The 13634-nt window shown below is 37.6% G+C and overlaps 1 protein-coding gene across 3 annotated transcripts; it reads right to left on the minus strand.

Annotated features, from left to right (window-relative positions):
• Positions 1 to 2045: 2045 nt before the first annotated feature.
• On the minus strand, positions 2046 to 13621 carry si:ch211-188c16.1 (uncharacterized protein LOC562677 homolog). Of its 3 annotated transcripts, none has more exons than XM_066680953.1 (20): positions 13409 to 13621; positions 11938 to 12817; positions 11277 to 11471; positions 10359 to 10833; positions 10136 to 10251; positions 8757 to 8779; positions 8615 to 8655; positions 8466 to 8516; positions 7271 to 7415; positions 6802 to 6961; positions 6471 to 6591; positions 6002 to 6036; positions 5852 to 5915; positions 5634 to 5668; positions 4269 to 4332; positions 4027 to 4125; positions 3175 to 3188; positions 2808 to 2838; positions 2601 to 2679; positions 2046 to 2389 (listed from the first exon to the last, which is right to left on the minus strand). In XM_066680953.1, exons 1-19 carry the CDS (start codon positions 13409 to 13411, stop codon positions 2610 to 2612), a joined length of 2622 nt encoding a protein of 873 aa, XP_066537050.1. In that variant the 5' UTR covers positions 13412 to 13621; the 3' UTR covers positions 2046 to 2389; positions 2601 to 2609. The 3 variants fall into 3 exon arrangements, 2 of the variants coding, with proteins under 2 accessions (XP_066537050.1, XP_066537051.1); XM_066680954.1 differs by having other exon boundaries at positions 11277 to 11408; positions 13409 to 13620; XR_010804196.1 differs by lacking the exon at positions 3175 to 3188.
• Positions 13622 to 13634: the final 13 nt, after the last annotated feature.

Genomic DNA, 13634 nt, shown 5'->3' on the forward strand with positions numbered 1-13634 from the left:
GAGTGCTATCCTATATGCTGTTGCATGCTGAGGCAATAGATGCCAACAGACTTAATTGTAAGACCGGTGATGGTGTGGGTGTAGAGCTGGACTCGCTGGTGGCAGTGTTTGAGAGGAGGATGCGGTCTAAACTACAGGCCATTATGGAAAATGGCTTCCACCCACTCTACGACAGTCATGAAACACAGGAACACATTCAGTACAAGACTCATTCCACCAAAATGCACTAGAGCACCACAGGAGGTCTTTCCTACCTGTGGCCATCAAACTCTTAACTCCTCCCTCAGTGTGACACCTTGGTGCAGTTCCACATTATACTGTTCATATGTACAATAACAATTGATTCTTTTTTTCTTCATGTGTGCACAGAGGTGCAATAATCTATACAATGTATTTTATATTTATTATCACAGCCAATGCCATATTACTGTATTTTTAAGAATTTAAATGTGTGCAAATGTATTACAAATTTTTCCTCTTTTTAAAAAAAGTGTTTATTATTTACATAATGCATGGTATAATACATAATGCCGCATGGTGGCCGGGTTCGATTCCCGCTCCGGGTGACTGTCTGTGAGGAGTTGGTGTGTTCTCCCTGTGTCTGTGTGGGTTTCCTCCCACAGTCCAAAACCACACGTTGGTAGGTGAATTGGCGACTCAAAAGTGTCTATAGTTGTGAGGGTGTAAATGAATGTGAGAGTGTGTGTTGCCCTGTGAAGGACTGGTGCCCCCTCCAGGGTGTATTCCAGGTAGGCTCTGGACCCACCGCGACCCTGAACTGGATAAGGGTTACAGATAAAGAATGAATGAATGAATCTGAAATATAATGGTAAGAACAAAGTTGGATCATTGGTGTTAAACTTTTCATTGGATGAAGGAACCAAAGATGTTCCTTATCATATGAATACTGGACTGAATATACTAAGTTAGGTTCAATTTGAAATTTAAAACTATTTGATTATTTGCATTGATCATAGGCAATCATGCTGTACATTTCTGCAATGTAATGATGGTTACAAAGTTTTAGGTCTTATGTTACATGTTAGGATTAAGACAAATATGTCTGCAGTGGGACAGGGCTAAAAGCTGGTGACCAAGCACTTGAAGACCTAAATACAGACATAAGATACTAACTTTTTAAGTTAGCTTCTGAAGCATGGCCACAATTAAGTTAGATGAAATATTAGTACAGCACCACAACAGACCAGTGGTGTCTTGCAACTGGTCGACTAGTTTGCTGTCAATAGGGTTAGTAATGTTTGTACATGTAAAACAATATTCACAAATGCACTGAGATTTGTGTTCTTGTATTTAAGAAAGTGCACACAAATTATTTTGTCCTTGAAAAATTATATTCATTGCAAATCTTAGGGTGCAAACCTTTACATCTACTGATATTAGCTCACACAACTGCACATTTTATCTACACAATTAGCTGCATAAACACCACTGCAATGTGGAAAAAGGTATTTACTTATTTAAAATGTACAGCATGTAATAGCTTAAACATTCCTGCAAATCTCAGTGTATTTTGAAACTTATCCAGCACTTTTCTACACTCATGTTGCTTTGCTTTGTGTTTTTTTTTCATTTATTCTGTTATAAGTTCTGAGCATTATGACCAGTGGAGAAAGTGTACATGCTATAGGAGTATGATGGACATGACAAACAGAATTGATTGATTACTTTACAAGTACAAATTATTTTGACATTTACTATTTAATTTTAACCCAAATCAAATGTACACAGGGCAACAAACAGACTTTAGTCTAATTATAAAATTACAAAGTGATTCTGTATGATGCTCGCTGGAACTCAGAACGGATAGTGAAGATAGAAACAAGGAGGCATTTATAAATGTTATGGTTGATCTATGCATAGGGATAATAAACCCAGGGTATTTAGTGTTTGTCTTATTTCATTGTACAGAGCATTATCGGATGCAGCTTCAGCTGAATTTGGAAAACATGGTCCTTTGTGACATCATCGCATGCAGATTAGCATTATAGTAAAAGGAACTGATTAATGCAAAAACAATTCAACCATGTATATTTATTTTATGCATTCATTCAAACAAAGTGTTAAACAAAACACCAGAATAAAGCAAGAACACTGCATAATGCACAAAAACAGTCAAAGAAATAATAATAAATTCATGCACAACGGCAAAATCCTTCCAAAATAACACACCACATTCAGATGATACACCCAGTGCTCGATATTTTTATGCATTTGCATTACTTTAACATTTTTTACACTGCTAGTTATATCACATACAGTTCAGATAAAAATATTAATATTCCTTTTAAAGGAGTCGAGAAGGGAAACCTGAACACATTCATAAAGTGCCCACAGCCCTCAGAAAATCCAAACCTCTGGCATAGTTCACCTGCAAGAAAGACCACGCAAGACACAATCAGGATTACTGTAGTTTTCTCCTTAACTCACATTCTCCAGATGTAATTTTAGCAGAAGCATTCAAACCATTACTAAAACAGAAGCAATAGCCAAATTGAAAGCTAATTATCTGTGCTTGTATCTGATTTCTCTAATAATTAGCCAATGAAATTGGGGGAAAAAATCTTTAGAACAAAACTAACCTCAAATGTTCAGAGAGAATCGGCGTAGAGTTCAGGAGGGGGCAGCAGCTCCACATCAAAACTGAACTGGTCCTCTTCACTGATGTGGAGGCGAAGAATAAACTCACGAACACAACTTTGTAACCTCACACTATTTTCATGCTCCATTACACCAAAAGGTCTATAATAATAAATAATGTAATGTTTATGAAAGTTTAATATACTTACACATAAGGAGGTTCCTCCACAGCTGGCAGACCTTTCAGCACATACAAAACATTAAAAATGTCAGGCATTATGCCTCATTAAATAGAAAGAGTTTACCCTCCCAGAAGGAGTTTGCCATCACAAGGCATTCACCAATTGTTGTAAAGGGAAGAAAATATTGTTGTGTTGATATAAAGAATCCTTTAAATTCAAAATACATATACAAAAGCATATTATAACAGTTCTGGATGAGTGCAAGCCTTTAGCCATAGAGTGCATAAGAATTCTCCCACTCCCATTTCCTTTAGCAGCAATGACTGAAAATATATATTTATTTAAAAATCACCCTGTAAGTGCTGCCCCAAGTCCTAGCAGATACATGACTTACCTGGACCATCAAAGCTAGAGAAAAAGACAAAACATTCATGAAACAGCAAATAAAATAAATAAATTTTAGACAGGGATAGGACAGTATGAAAATGCCCTTTAGTTGTACCAGTGACCAGATTGCAGAATTATCAATTAAGATATTACAATTTTTTGCCTTGGATTTTTGAAATACTTCCACAAATAGTCAATTTATTTTTGTAAATAATATTGAAGTTCTGTACTAAACTACTGGATTAATCCAAGAGATCTGAAAAATCAATATATAATTTGGAACATATATATGCAGATTAGATCATTTTGACAAAATCTATTGAAAGAACTTCTTATGAAAGAAAGCTGGAAGAATATAAACTGTGTCAAGATTTTATTCAAACTACATGACATTACGTAAACAAATGAGAATGTCACTATCACAATATAAATATATTTTTATCACTTTAAAAATGACATTATTTTCACAAACATGATACGGCACAGCTTTACTTCTAACTTAATTTCCTAATAGGGTACAACTACTTTACTTAATTATTATTATTTACTTTGTTTAAACACCTACGTTCTTATACTGTTTAAATGAAAATTGACATTTTCACTCAGGTATATTTATATCCATATTTTTGCCATTTTAATTACATAGGACAATCACTTTAGGGTTCTTAGTGCTTTATTCTTACTTTTGTACATGTTGTAACTATAGACAACCTACTTTTTTAAAGAGAGACACTACTAAATATACACAAACACTAAATATTATAATAAATACATGATTATCCATTATACTATTTACTATTAAACCCGATAACTGGCCCATCCATAGATAAATACATATTACATATTGGCTGTACTGTACTTTGTAGGAACTGAGTTGGTTCGTTCTGATGCAGTTTGGAGATCTTCTCTAGAGTTTTGGAAGAAAACCGCAAGCTTCTGAAGAGCTTCGTGATTCAATCTGGAGTAAACACAAGGAGTGGAGGGAAAAAAAAAAAAAAAAAAGTAAATAAATACATAAATCTCCTTCTAAATGTCCAGTTTAATAACTCGACCTCAAAATAGCCTGTAATTCTGAGGTGTATGTTAGTGTTCTCAGCTTACTGTGAGGGGAGGTCCTCCATACTGCCAGCACTCAGTGCATTGTGAGTACTGACATTACCACCAACTACAATAAGAACAGAAACGAAAATGTTTATTTGGAGCATTTACTAGTTTTTAGAAAGTCATTTCAGATAAAAATATATGTATACACAAGTCAACTTAACGGCATGTCATATGTATACAATGTTGCATGGTTTTACCATGTTAAAAGGGGTGAAACTAATTCTCAATACATTCACACATTTATTTGGTGAGATTGGATATATACAAACCCAGAAACGGAAATAAGACGACCCAGTCACTGTGGTGACAAATCAATAAAACAGAAATATGGAAAGGAACCTTTTTCCATATCAGTTCATAGGTCACAGAGGCAGAACACTTTTGGCATGGGTGAAACACTAATGTAAACGAATAGGAAAGACTTGTTTTTTTCCCCATACACAGCTCCTCTATGCCAGAGAGTTCTACATCACTCAGTATCCCACTGTGTCGTATAACCACATTAGAAATTTCATCATATGGAAAACTGGATCAAATGGATCTAATGGAAAACTGGATCAAATGGATCTAATGGAAAACTGTTAGCATGTCAGTCACTAATGTGTTTCTCTGCTTTTGTCAGAATCTGAGTAAGTGATTCATACACAAATAATATACCAGTGTCTGCCTAAAATATTCCTCTGGTTTGGGTTAATCATTAGTTTTATAAATGTAGTTCCCCTTGTCTTAAAAGTAGGAGTGATCAGTGAAAGAGCAAGCAGTGAAGCCAAGGCCGAACACCAAATGTCTCTATACACCCTTTGCAGCTCACTCAGTCATAAAACAACAGTTTGTTCACTCTCAAAGTACACTTTATATCAAAAATAATTTTAGCGAGCTTTAAGGATCAAGTTTCCCTGTTGAATGAGCATCTTATACCCGTCTACATGATTAGTTTTGTTATAAATGTGACGTGCATTATGTAGGGAGTATGACTTTACTGACTGACAGACAAACAGAGCTCTGTTTTACAAACATGTGGAAAAATGGCTCAGGGATAAATACTTACATTTTTCATTTTAATGTCTAAGTAAGGACTACAAGTGTTAACAGAAACAACAAAATAAACATCAGTTTTTATTTGAGTAATTAGTAGGTACCCAATGTGACAGCTATGCTGTTGCAACCTATTAACTAGCCATTTTCCTTCCCCCCCCCCTCTTTCTTTTTCTCATGTTTCTTCATTCACATTCAATTATACAGCATTAGTAACCGTTTAATCATATTCAACCATTATATTATGAAAATTATATTACAAAATTAATATTCATAAGCAAAGGACAATATACAACAGAACAGTAAAATAATAAAGGCAACACTTACACATGTCTGGCATTGAGACAGCTCTGTGAGGGCCACTGTTAAAATAAATAAATAATCCAACAAGATTTAAAATCCCACCCATCTTCAAATGAGCCTATTCCAAATACACTATAATCTTTGTTTCTTTTAGATCTAACTCAACTTGCAGTTTGAGTAAAAAAAAAAAAAAAACACCCCACACACATCTTCGTACAGAACCGAATCAGTACACAACTTACATGCTTTCTGGTAAATTGGATAAGGTCTCATCACCAACAGTCCACTCCTCACTATCATCCGTGACTGAGACAGAATACATGAGCACAGATAAATGAGAGTAGCAAGTCAACAGCACCAAATGAAAACAAAAAACAGATGGACAGACTTACAGCTGCTTGTGAGAACTGGGTTATAATGTGAAGACCTGAAAGAGTACGAGAGATGTGACAATTCTGTTTTAAGGGAAAGGGCAGGCAAAAAAAACACCCCACATTACAACCCTCTATGTATATTACACTTTTGATGCTGGTACTGTGCAATGGGTTTAGGATGCTTCCATAAAAATGACAAAGCTATAAACCTGCCCCTCTAAAGAAAAAAAAAAGGAATACCAATGCCACAAGAAGAATCTCTTACTAAATCCAGTCAAACTGCCTAGTTATTAGTATAATGGAATATGTTGCTGGTCAGTATTCTGCAAATACTAATCCCATTCACAGTATGCTCAGAAACATGTGACAATTTATTAAATAACAAAATGCAATTGTATTGCAAATCATTGGAGCCTCTCGCCATCATGCTATGTAACTCAAGAATGCACCATAGTCATAAATGAGTTCAAGTTTAATATATTTGCACCTGCTGCTGAGACTGAGTGTGTCCAACTCGCTGCCTCCTCGTCCTGCAGCTTGCACCCGCTTCCCCAACTCCAAAATCTCCTTCATATTCAGCTCCACATTCATCACCGAAATATAGCCATCTGAACACAACACGTTACTTTACACAGAGAACATGCCAACAGCCAATACACTGCAAAAATTAAAATATTTCAGAGAAAATAAACATCAATTTAACTCAATAAAAAAAACCCCCGTCAGTTAGCCCTTGTTTATTCGGGGTCCAAAATTCAGACCTAGTACCTTAGCCTTGCCTTAGTGACTTAGTTTGCTCACTGCAGGTTGTGGCTTACACTTGTTCTTGGCATCTCTGGCCAGCCATTTGCCCTTGGGACAGTTAGTGGTGCGAATGATGCTGATAGTGTCTCCACTCTTCACCTGCAGGTCATGTTTGCGTGGCTTGCTGGACACCAGCACTCGGGCGTGATACATGGGCTCTTCCTGTCCACTGATCTAATGGGACAAAAGAGCAGTTGAGAACTACAGACCACAGAAAACATAACTACAGTTTACATATACTCAAAGCAGATGTACATGATGGATCTTGAAATTAACATCAAGTAATTTTAGTTACACACACACATATATATAACCTTATTTAAATGGAAAAAGGGGCTATAACAATCAGAGCAACTTCAATCGTCTCATTATGGTCCTCATAAAGGCAAAATTAATGTAATGAGAATTTAACTGTTACTCTGCACCAAGTTTTTCATAGTATCATATAGAAATTTCAAAATGTAAAAATAACCAGGTCCTTACTTGAAATTTCTTTTTCATTTCATTATGTTTTTTCTCCTTCTCCTTCTGCTCCTTCTTCTCCCGCTCCAGACGTTGTTTTTCTTTCTTCCGCAGTTCTTTCTCCTCGTGATATTCTGGACTAGAGCGATCCTTCTTGATAGACTCTCTGACAAATATTTCACAGATATAAGAATAAGAGGTAAAGTCCTTGGAGGTAGACAACACATCCTTAAAAGTGTAGTTTTGGGAAGCAAAGCAAATTTGGGCCTTGTGCACTCTGCTTTGGATAATATTAAAATGGGAGGTTTTCCTCCCAGTTTTTGAAAATATCCTTGTCCAGATGAATATGAAATTGAATATATACTTTTTCTGAAATTCAAATGGCTCCTCACTCCTTTACAGTGAATTACATTAGATTTAAAACAGAGGCAGGCACATACTGTGACACACACGTTTTCCTCATCTACACGAGAACACTGAGAACATTTTCAAATACTACAAAGCCATACTGAAGCAAATGAGAGGCAAACTCCATCTTAGTTCCCTTTATATCATGAAACATATCCATCCATTATCTGTAACCGCTTATCCAATTTAGGGTCACGGGGGAGTCCAGAGCCTACCTGGAATCATCCGGCGCAAGGCGGGAATACACCCTGGAGGGGACGCCAGTCCTTCACAGGGCAACACAGACACACACATTCACTCACACCTACGGACACTTTCGAGTCGCCAATACACCTACCAATGTGTGTTTTTGGACTGTGGGAGGAAACCGAGCACCTGGAGGAAACCCACGCAGACACGGGGAGAACACACCAACTCCTCACAGACAGTCACCCGGAGCGGGAATCGAACCCACCTACCTGCTGTGCCACTGTGCCTTGAGTAACTGCCCTATGAGTAAACAGCATCTCCCAATATAAGTTTACATAAAACTCCATAAAAGTTAATAAATATTATTCACAGAAACATGACTGTAAAAATTCATAATAACGATGGGATTATTCTGCCTTTTGCACAGGCTGAATAGATTTCCTCCATCAAATACATACTATTAAAACCGTTCCATCATACTTCATCAAACTTCACTAATAAGCATATTTAAAATTCACACTTTGAAGAACATGTATATTTTAATGCTATTAGGAGAGATTCTGGTGGGGTAGGGGAAGTACATATAGTATACAGTATTCAAAGTCTTAAACACCCATACCTGCGCCAGTGAGTCGTATTTACACCATTGGTCTCCACAGTTGCACTAGCCCTTTAGATAACAAACAGCAAAAACCTGAATGTAGCACATTGGTTTGTTAAATATGAAACACTTGAGATCATGTGACAGTGCAGCAAATTCAAATTTACCTCTGGGATATGGGCCGTACACTTATCCTTTTCTCCTCTTTCTGAGGGAGGAAACAAAAATTAGGTATTTACATAAAGAAACCCACCTCTGAAAATTGGTGTACACAGCATTACATAACAGCCTCAAAGCCATATTACTCACCACTGGAGAATCAGCATAGGGATCTAAAAACACAAACACATGTCACTACACCAGTCAGCCCCAATATTAAAATTACCCTAGTTGCTACACTCATTGTCCTTTGGATTAGCTCCACTGACCATGTTGGTGCAACTTGCAGTTCTACCATTAGATGGTAATTTATTAGTTTTATTAGTTTATTATTTATTTATTAGTTTTTCTGCATACATTGTCAGCCCACTTTCGTCCTGTTTTTCAATGTTCAGGAATCCCACAGGACCACCACCATGGCAGGTATGGTTTGAGTGATCATTCTCAGCACTGCTGTGATTAGAGAGCAACTAACAAACTGGTAGCAACAGATGAGCTAGCCTCTGAATTTTATTCTATTCATCTACAAGGAAGGTGCAAATATAACAGCAAGTGACTGGGCAGTGTTTGAAAACAAGAAAAAAAAATGCTGTCTGATCTACTCTTACAAATCCAACACACACAGTCACACCCCTCATTACATCAGTGTCACTCCGCTGAAAGAGTGATCCACTACCCAACTAATGTGGTCGTTCTGACCATTTCAGAGCAGAGTGATAAAAAGGGCTCAAGTATGTAGAGCAACAGATGGACAATATACTGTTATTGTAGACCAACAAATTGCACCTATATGGTTAGTGGAGCTGATGAGTGTAGAAACAATGAGATGGCTTTAAATGTTATGCCAGATCTGTGTAACAATGTCCAAGTAGAGTAACAAACATAGATAAGATTAAACTCACATGAAAACACTAACCTTAACATAACAAGCGTGCAACTGTTCACATGAATGCTTTTGTAAAGAGGACATATTTTACCACTTTTCCACAAATTAACAACTCCCTTAATTAAATGTGCTCCAAATACACCACCACCAACCTCCCCTGGTCTAAGCAGCCCTGTTCAGAATGACAAGGTTTCCGTGTTTGAACTTTAAAATGCAAAGTAGCCACAGCTTGGTTCAGCACAAGAGCCCATGAGGGGTCTTATTCAGTGTTTGTCCATTGTTAGGCTCTGCAAACAGCCAAATTAAATGTGCAAATGCACTGAATCCTCCCCCACCCCCACCCTCTATTTTTTACCCTTTAGTACTCTGCACACCCACATGATTTATACATCTGATAGAAACTGAACAGGTGCACTTACATAGACTGATTAGATGTAGTCAATTCAAAGAGATGTTATGTATTTGAGCAGGCTGTAAGTGACTATTTGTAGGAGTCTATTCATTTTCATTATTTTTTTTTAATCCTACAGAAATATATGTTTTATTCCAAATGCTAACCCAAAAGGAGTGTTACAATTAGAAATTCTCTGAAATCGTCATGTACTAGCACTGTGTATAGTATAACTGTCAGACATGCACTTACTCTTAGGAGGTTCTTTCCGTTTGCGGGAGTTTTGCCCAAAATGGAATTTGGTGACTGTCTCGACCTCCTCATAGACATTATCACAAACTTCATAATGATCTCCATGCTGACTGAAGCTATAAGAGGAACAACTGACACACTTAGTTTTTGTCTTTTTCTTAAATATATTTAATAAAAATTAAATGTATTATACAATTTGTGAGTTATATAAACACTACCTCACCTTGGCTCTGATGGGAGTTCACTACTGTTGGAGTCAGTCTGTACATTATGTGCTCCATTCATGGGTATTTCTGAGATCCCAGGCTTGGGCACCTCGGGTTCCAGTGCTGTGCTTGACTGCGAGTTAATCCACATTTCTGAACCAGTATAACTCTCAATGGGAACAAAGCCAACTTCTGGAGGAAAAGCAACACGATCCTGCATCACCTCCTTGTCTCTTTGAAGGTCCTGAACATCCATATTATCCATCTCATCTGATTTTGGTGGCAGAAGCAAACTATCCGGTTGAGGAACACTAATTTCTGTTGCTTCCAGTTCCAGAGCTGCAAGATTGATGAGATTACTGTTCAAAGCTTCAAGCACAGAAGCCTCAAAATCTGGAAATTCAGGAGCTTCCAACTCATGAGGCAGAGGCATGCCTGGATTTTCAGGATCTTGGATATGTGTTTCTGTGTTCTCAGGGACAGCAGTTGGCTCTGGAAAAACAAATGGCACATTTTATTTGGTTAGATATCCAAATTGTCTTTAATAACAACCCTTCTTGTTTTATCTAATACCCAATGTTATTTAAGTTTATCTTGTCAAAGAAAAAGTAGATAGGTTTTGTCTGCACCAACATTGAAGGTTTGAAGTGTCAAACTAAGAAAATATTATATATTATATATAGAAAACCTGTTGTGGGGTGGTATCCCATAAAGCAGATTTTCTTAGGTTAGTCAGCTAACTGAAGCCTAAAATCAAGTCTGTCCAATTGGAACAAAGCAGAGAGATTCCTATTGAACAGTCCTCAACAATGGGTTTATGTTACCTGTCTAACTGGGAAATCCTGCTCTGTGGAATACAGCCTGAGTAGTATAAATAATTCAAGATAAGGCAAAACAGGTTGTGAATCAAAATTATTTGTGAATCAAAATCTTACTCATGGAGAACATGTTGGTCTTGGTTTCAGGAATCAGTGTTTGAGTGTAGGAGCTGAGATCCACATGTGGGGGTCTGGGTGGCTTCATGGGCAAAGGTCCCAAAGATGCCAGATCTGGCAGTGGTCTACGAGCTGGAGAGGCACATGTATTTGTCAATGCAAGCTTTGAACTGTCATTTCCTTGCAAAAGTGTGCCTGTCACAAATGAAAAAGCGGTTACACACGTTATTTAAAAAATATTTTATATTTATATATATATATATAAAAAATATAAAATATAATTGTATTCATTTAGACATTTCCCTTCAAGTCCAAAGTACACCAACCAATTTTGGATTTTAGATTTTTGAACAATTGTAAAACTAATTATATGTAGAGTTATATGTAACTAGCTAGGTTTCTCTCTAAAATGGATGCCTAAACACTAATGCCTGCAAACTAAACTCATGAAAACCAGGGCTAGGATATACATAGTTGACATTTTACACACTACAATGCAATAACAAGCAGCTAGAAAATTGTAATGCCTCTGAAGTATCAAATGGCATCACATGCCAATAGCAATTTAATATTTTAACTGGATTTAAAATGTTTTAAAATTAATTATGTCTTAAATAAAAAAAGTTTCCAAAAGAAAAAGGTAACTTAAAACGTGACTTACAGTGAGTTAATCCATTGATAAGCTGTAAAGATGGAGCAGCATGAGGGGGTGAAATAACAGGGAGGCATTCTGACCTCAAGGAAGGAGACCCCATAACATGGTGGATATTTTCATAGTCTGCTGAAGGTGGAGGGCTCTCAGAGGGACATTTACTAGCGTAAAAGCTTTTGGGTCTGGCGTAAACCAACAAATTCTTGGGAGAGAATCTCTTCTTGGCTTTTTCCAGAGTGCTAAGGACATGGGTGGCACTAGAGTTTTCAGCTGTTGGTGGAGGTGTAACTGCCTGCTCAGGGCTTGGACACTCTGACCCAGAGTTTGAGGCCCCATTGTGGTAGGGGAATCCATTCGCACCATTTAAGGTGGAGTCTACTACTGGAAAGTTCTGGGAGCTGCCATTTACAGCATGCTCACCAGCACCTTCTATTATATCTTTGATACATTTTGAAAACCTGCTGGGTCTGAAAGGTGTTGGCATAGCTTTCTTTTTGCATTTGATTGGTGATGTAACGAGTTTAGTAGATGATGCCGCTGAATCATGATTTGGCTCATGAGAAGATGAAGTCGGTAGTACAAGAGGCAACTGACGCTCCTTTAAAGAAAGCCTTGTAACAACACTCCCACCCTCATTTCCATGGTGAAAAAAACATGGAGGAACTGGAATAGGCCGTTTTACTGGGCCCACTTTGTGGTCCTCTCCTAAAATGCCCAGAGGAGGAGCTCTATTGCCTTCTCCAGCTGAACTGGTGTTTACAGATAGAGAAGTGGCGCCCCCTGCTGGAAGTGGAAACCTTCTGGGTTTGTGAGGAACAGTGGGCTTCTCTTTTGACTGGATTTCTGCTTGAAACTTGGCCCGGAGGGATTTGAAGTCAATTGCAGTGTCCTACATTTAGTTAAAAAAATATTCAATGTATAAAAAACACATTAATACATGGTTACGCACAGTCAAATATATGAATAACCCAGAGGTCTTAACACACATGTATTAGTCTGAGGTTCAAGTCATGGGCTTTTTTCCCCCTACATAGTGCACGACAAGAAGTCATGAAATAATCTTTTTCCCACACACAAACAATGTGCTAACGTTAACTTACAATTTAACCCAATGGCCGTACAGCCTATGATGGAAAATATCACTAGCTAGATACCATTATATCTCAAATACTTTCGTATGTACAAGTCGTTATAGTACACTACATAGTGAACATCGAGCCCTAATTAGAGATTCAGGCCCTGAATCACCCTGAAGCTAATTTGGACCAATATTCGTTCTTTAATCTAATTTGGCCACATTTTAACGATGAAAACTCCACATTCTGAAAGTATTCAGACTTAAAGAGGGAAAAGGTGAAAGCTGAAGGATAAAACGAGGCCATAACTACCTCCAATTTAGCCCAAAATACTGACCCTCGGTTTACCACAGCTTTGGTTTTCTTTGTTAATGTGGTTTTAATAATTCACCGTGTGCTCTCACCATGGTTTGTAGTCCTCATTGATTCACCGCGCTCATTTCATTGAAACGAAGTCCATAAACCTGTTTTATTGACTCAGAGGTGTGGGACTAACGTCAACCAAAACTAATTAAACCGACTGGGGCGCGCTTTTCTCATCGACGTTTGCGCGGGTTCTGCGCAGAAACAGAGGCGCGTTCCCGCCTTTGCGTTTATGTTGGTCGTTGTATGATTCGTTTCAGTCGTGCG

The sequence above is a fragment of the Hoplias malabaricus genome, chromosome 9 (assembly GCF_029633855.1).
Source record: "Hoplias malabaricus isolate fHopMal1 chromosome 9, fHopMal1.hap1, whole genome shotgun sequence".
In the NCBI taxonomy this organism is placed as follows: domain Eukaryota; kingdom Metazoa; phylum Chordata; class Actinopteri; order Characiformes; family Erythrinidae; genus Hoplias; species Hoplias malabaricus.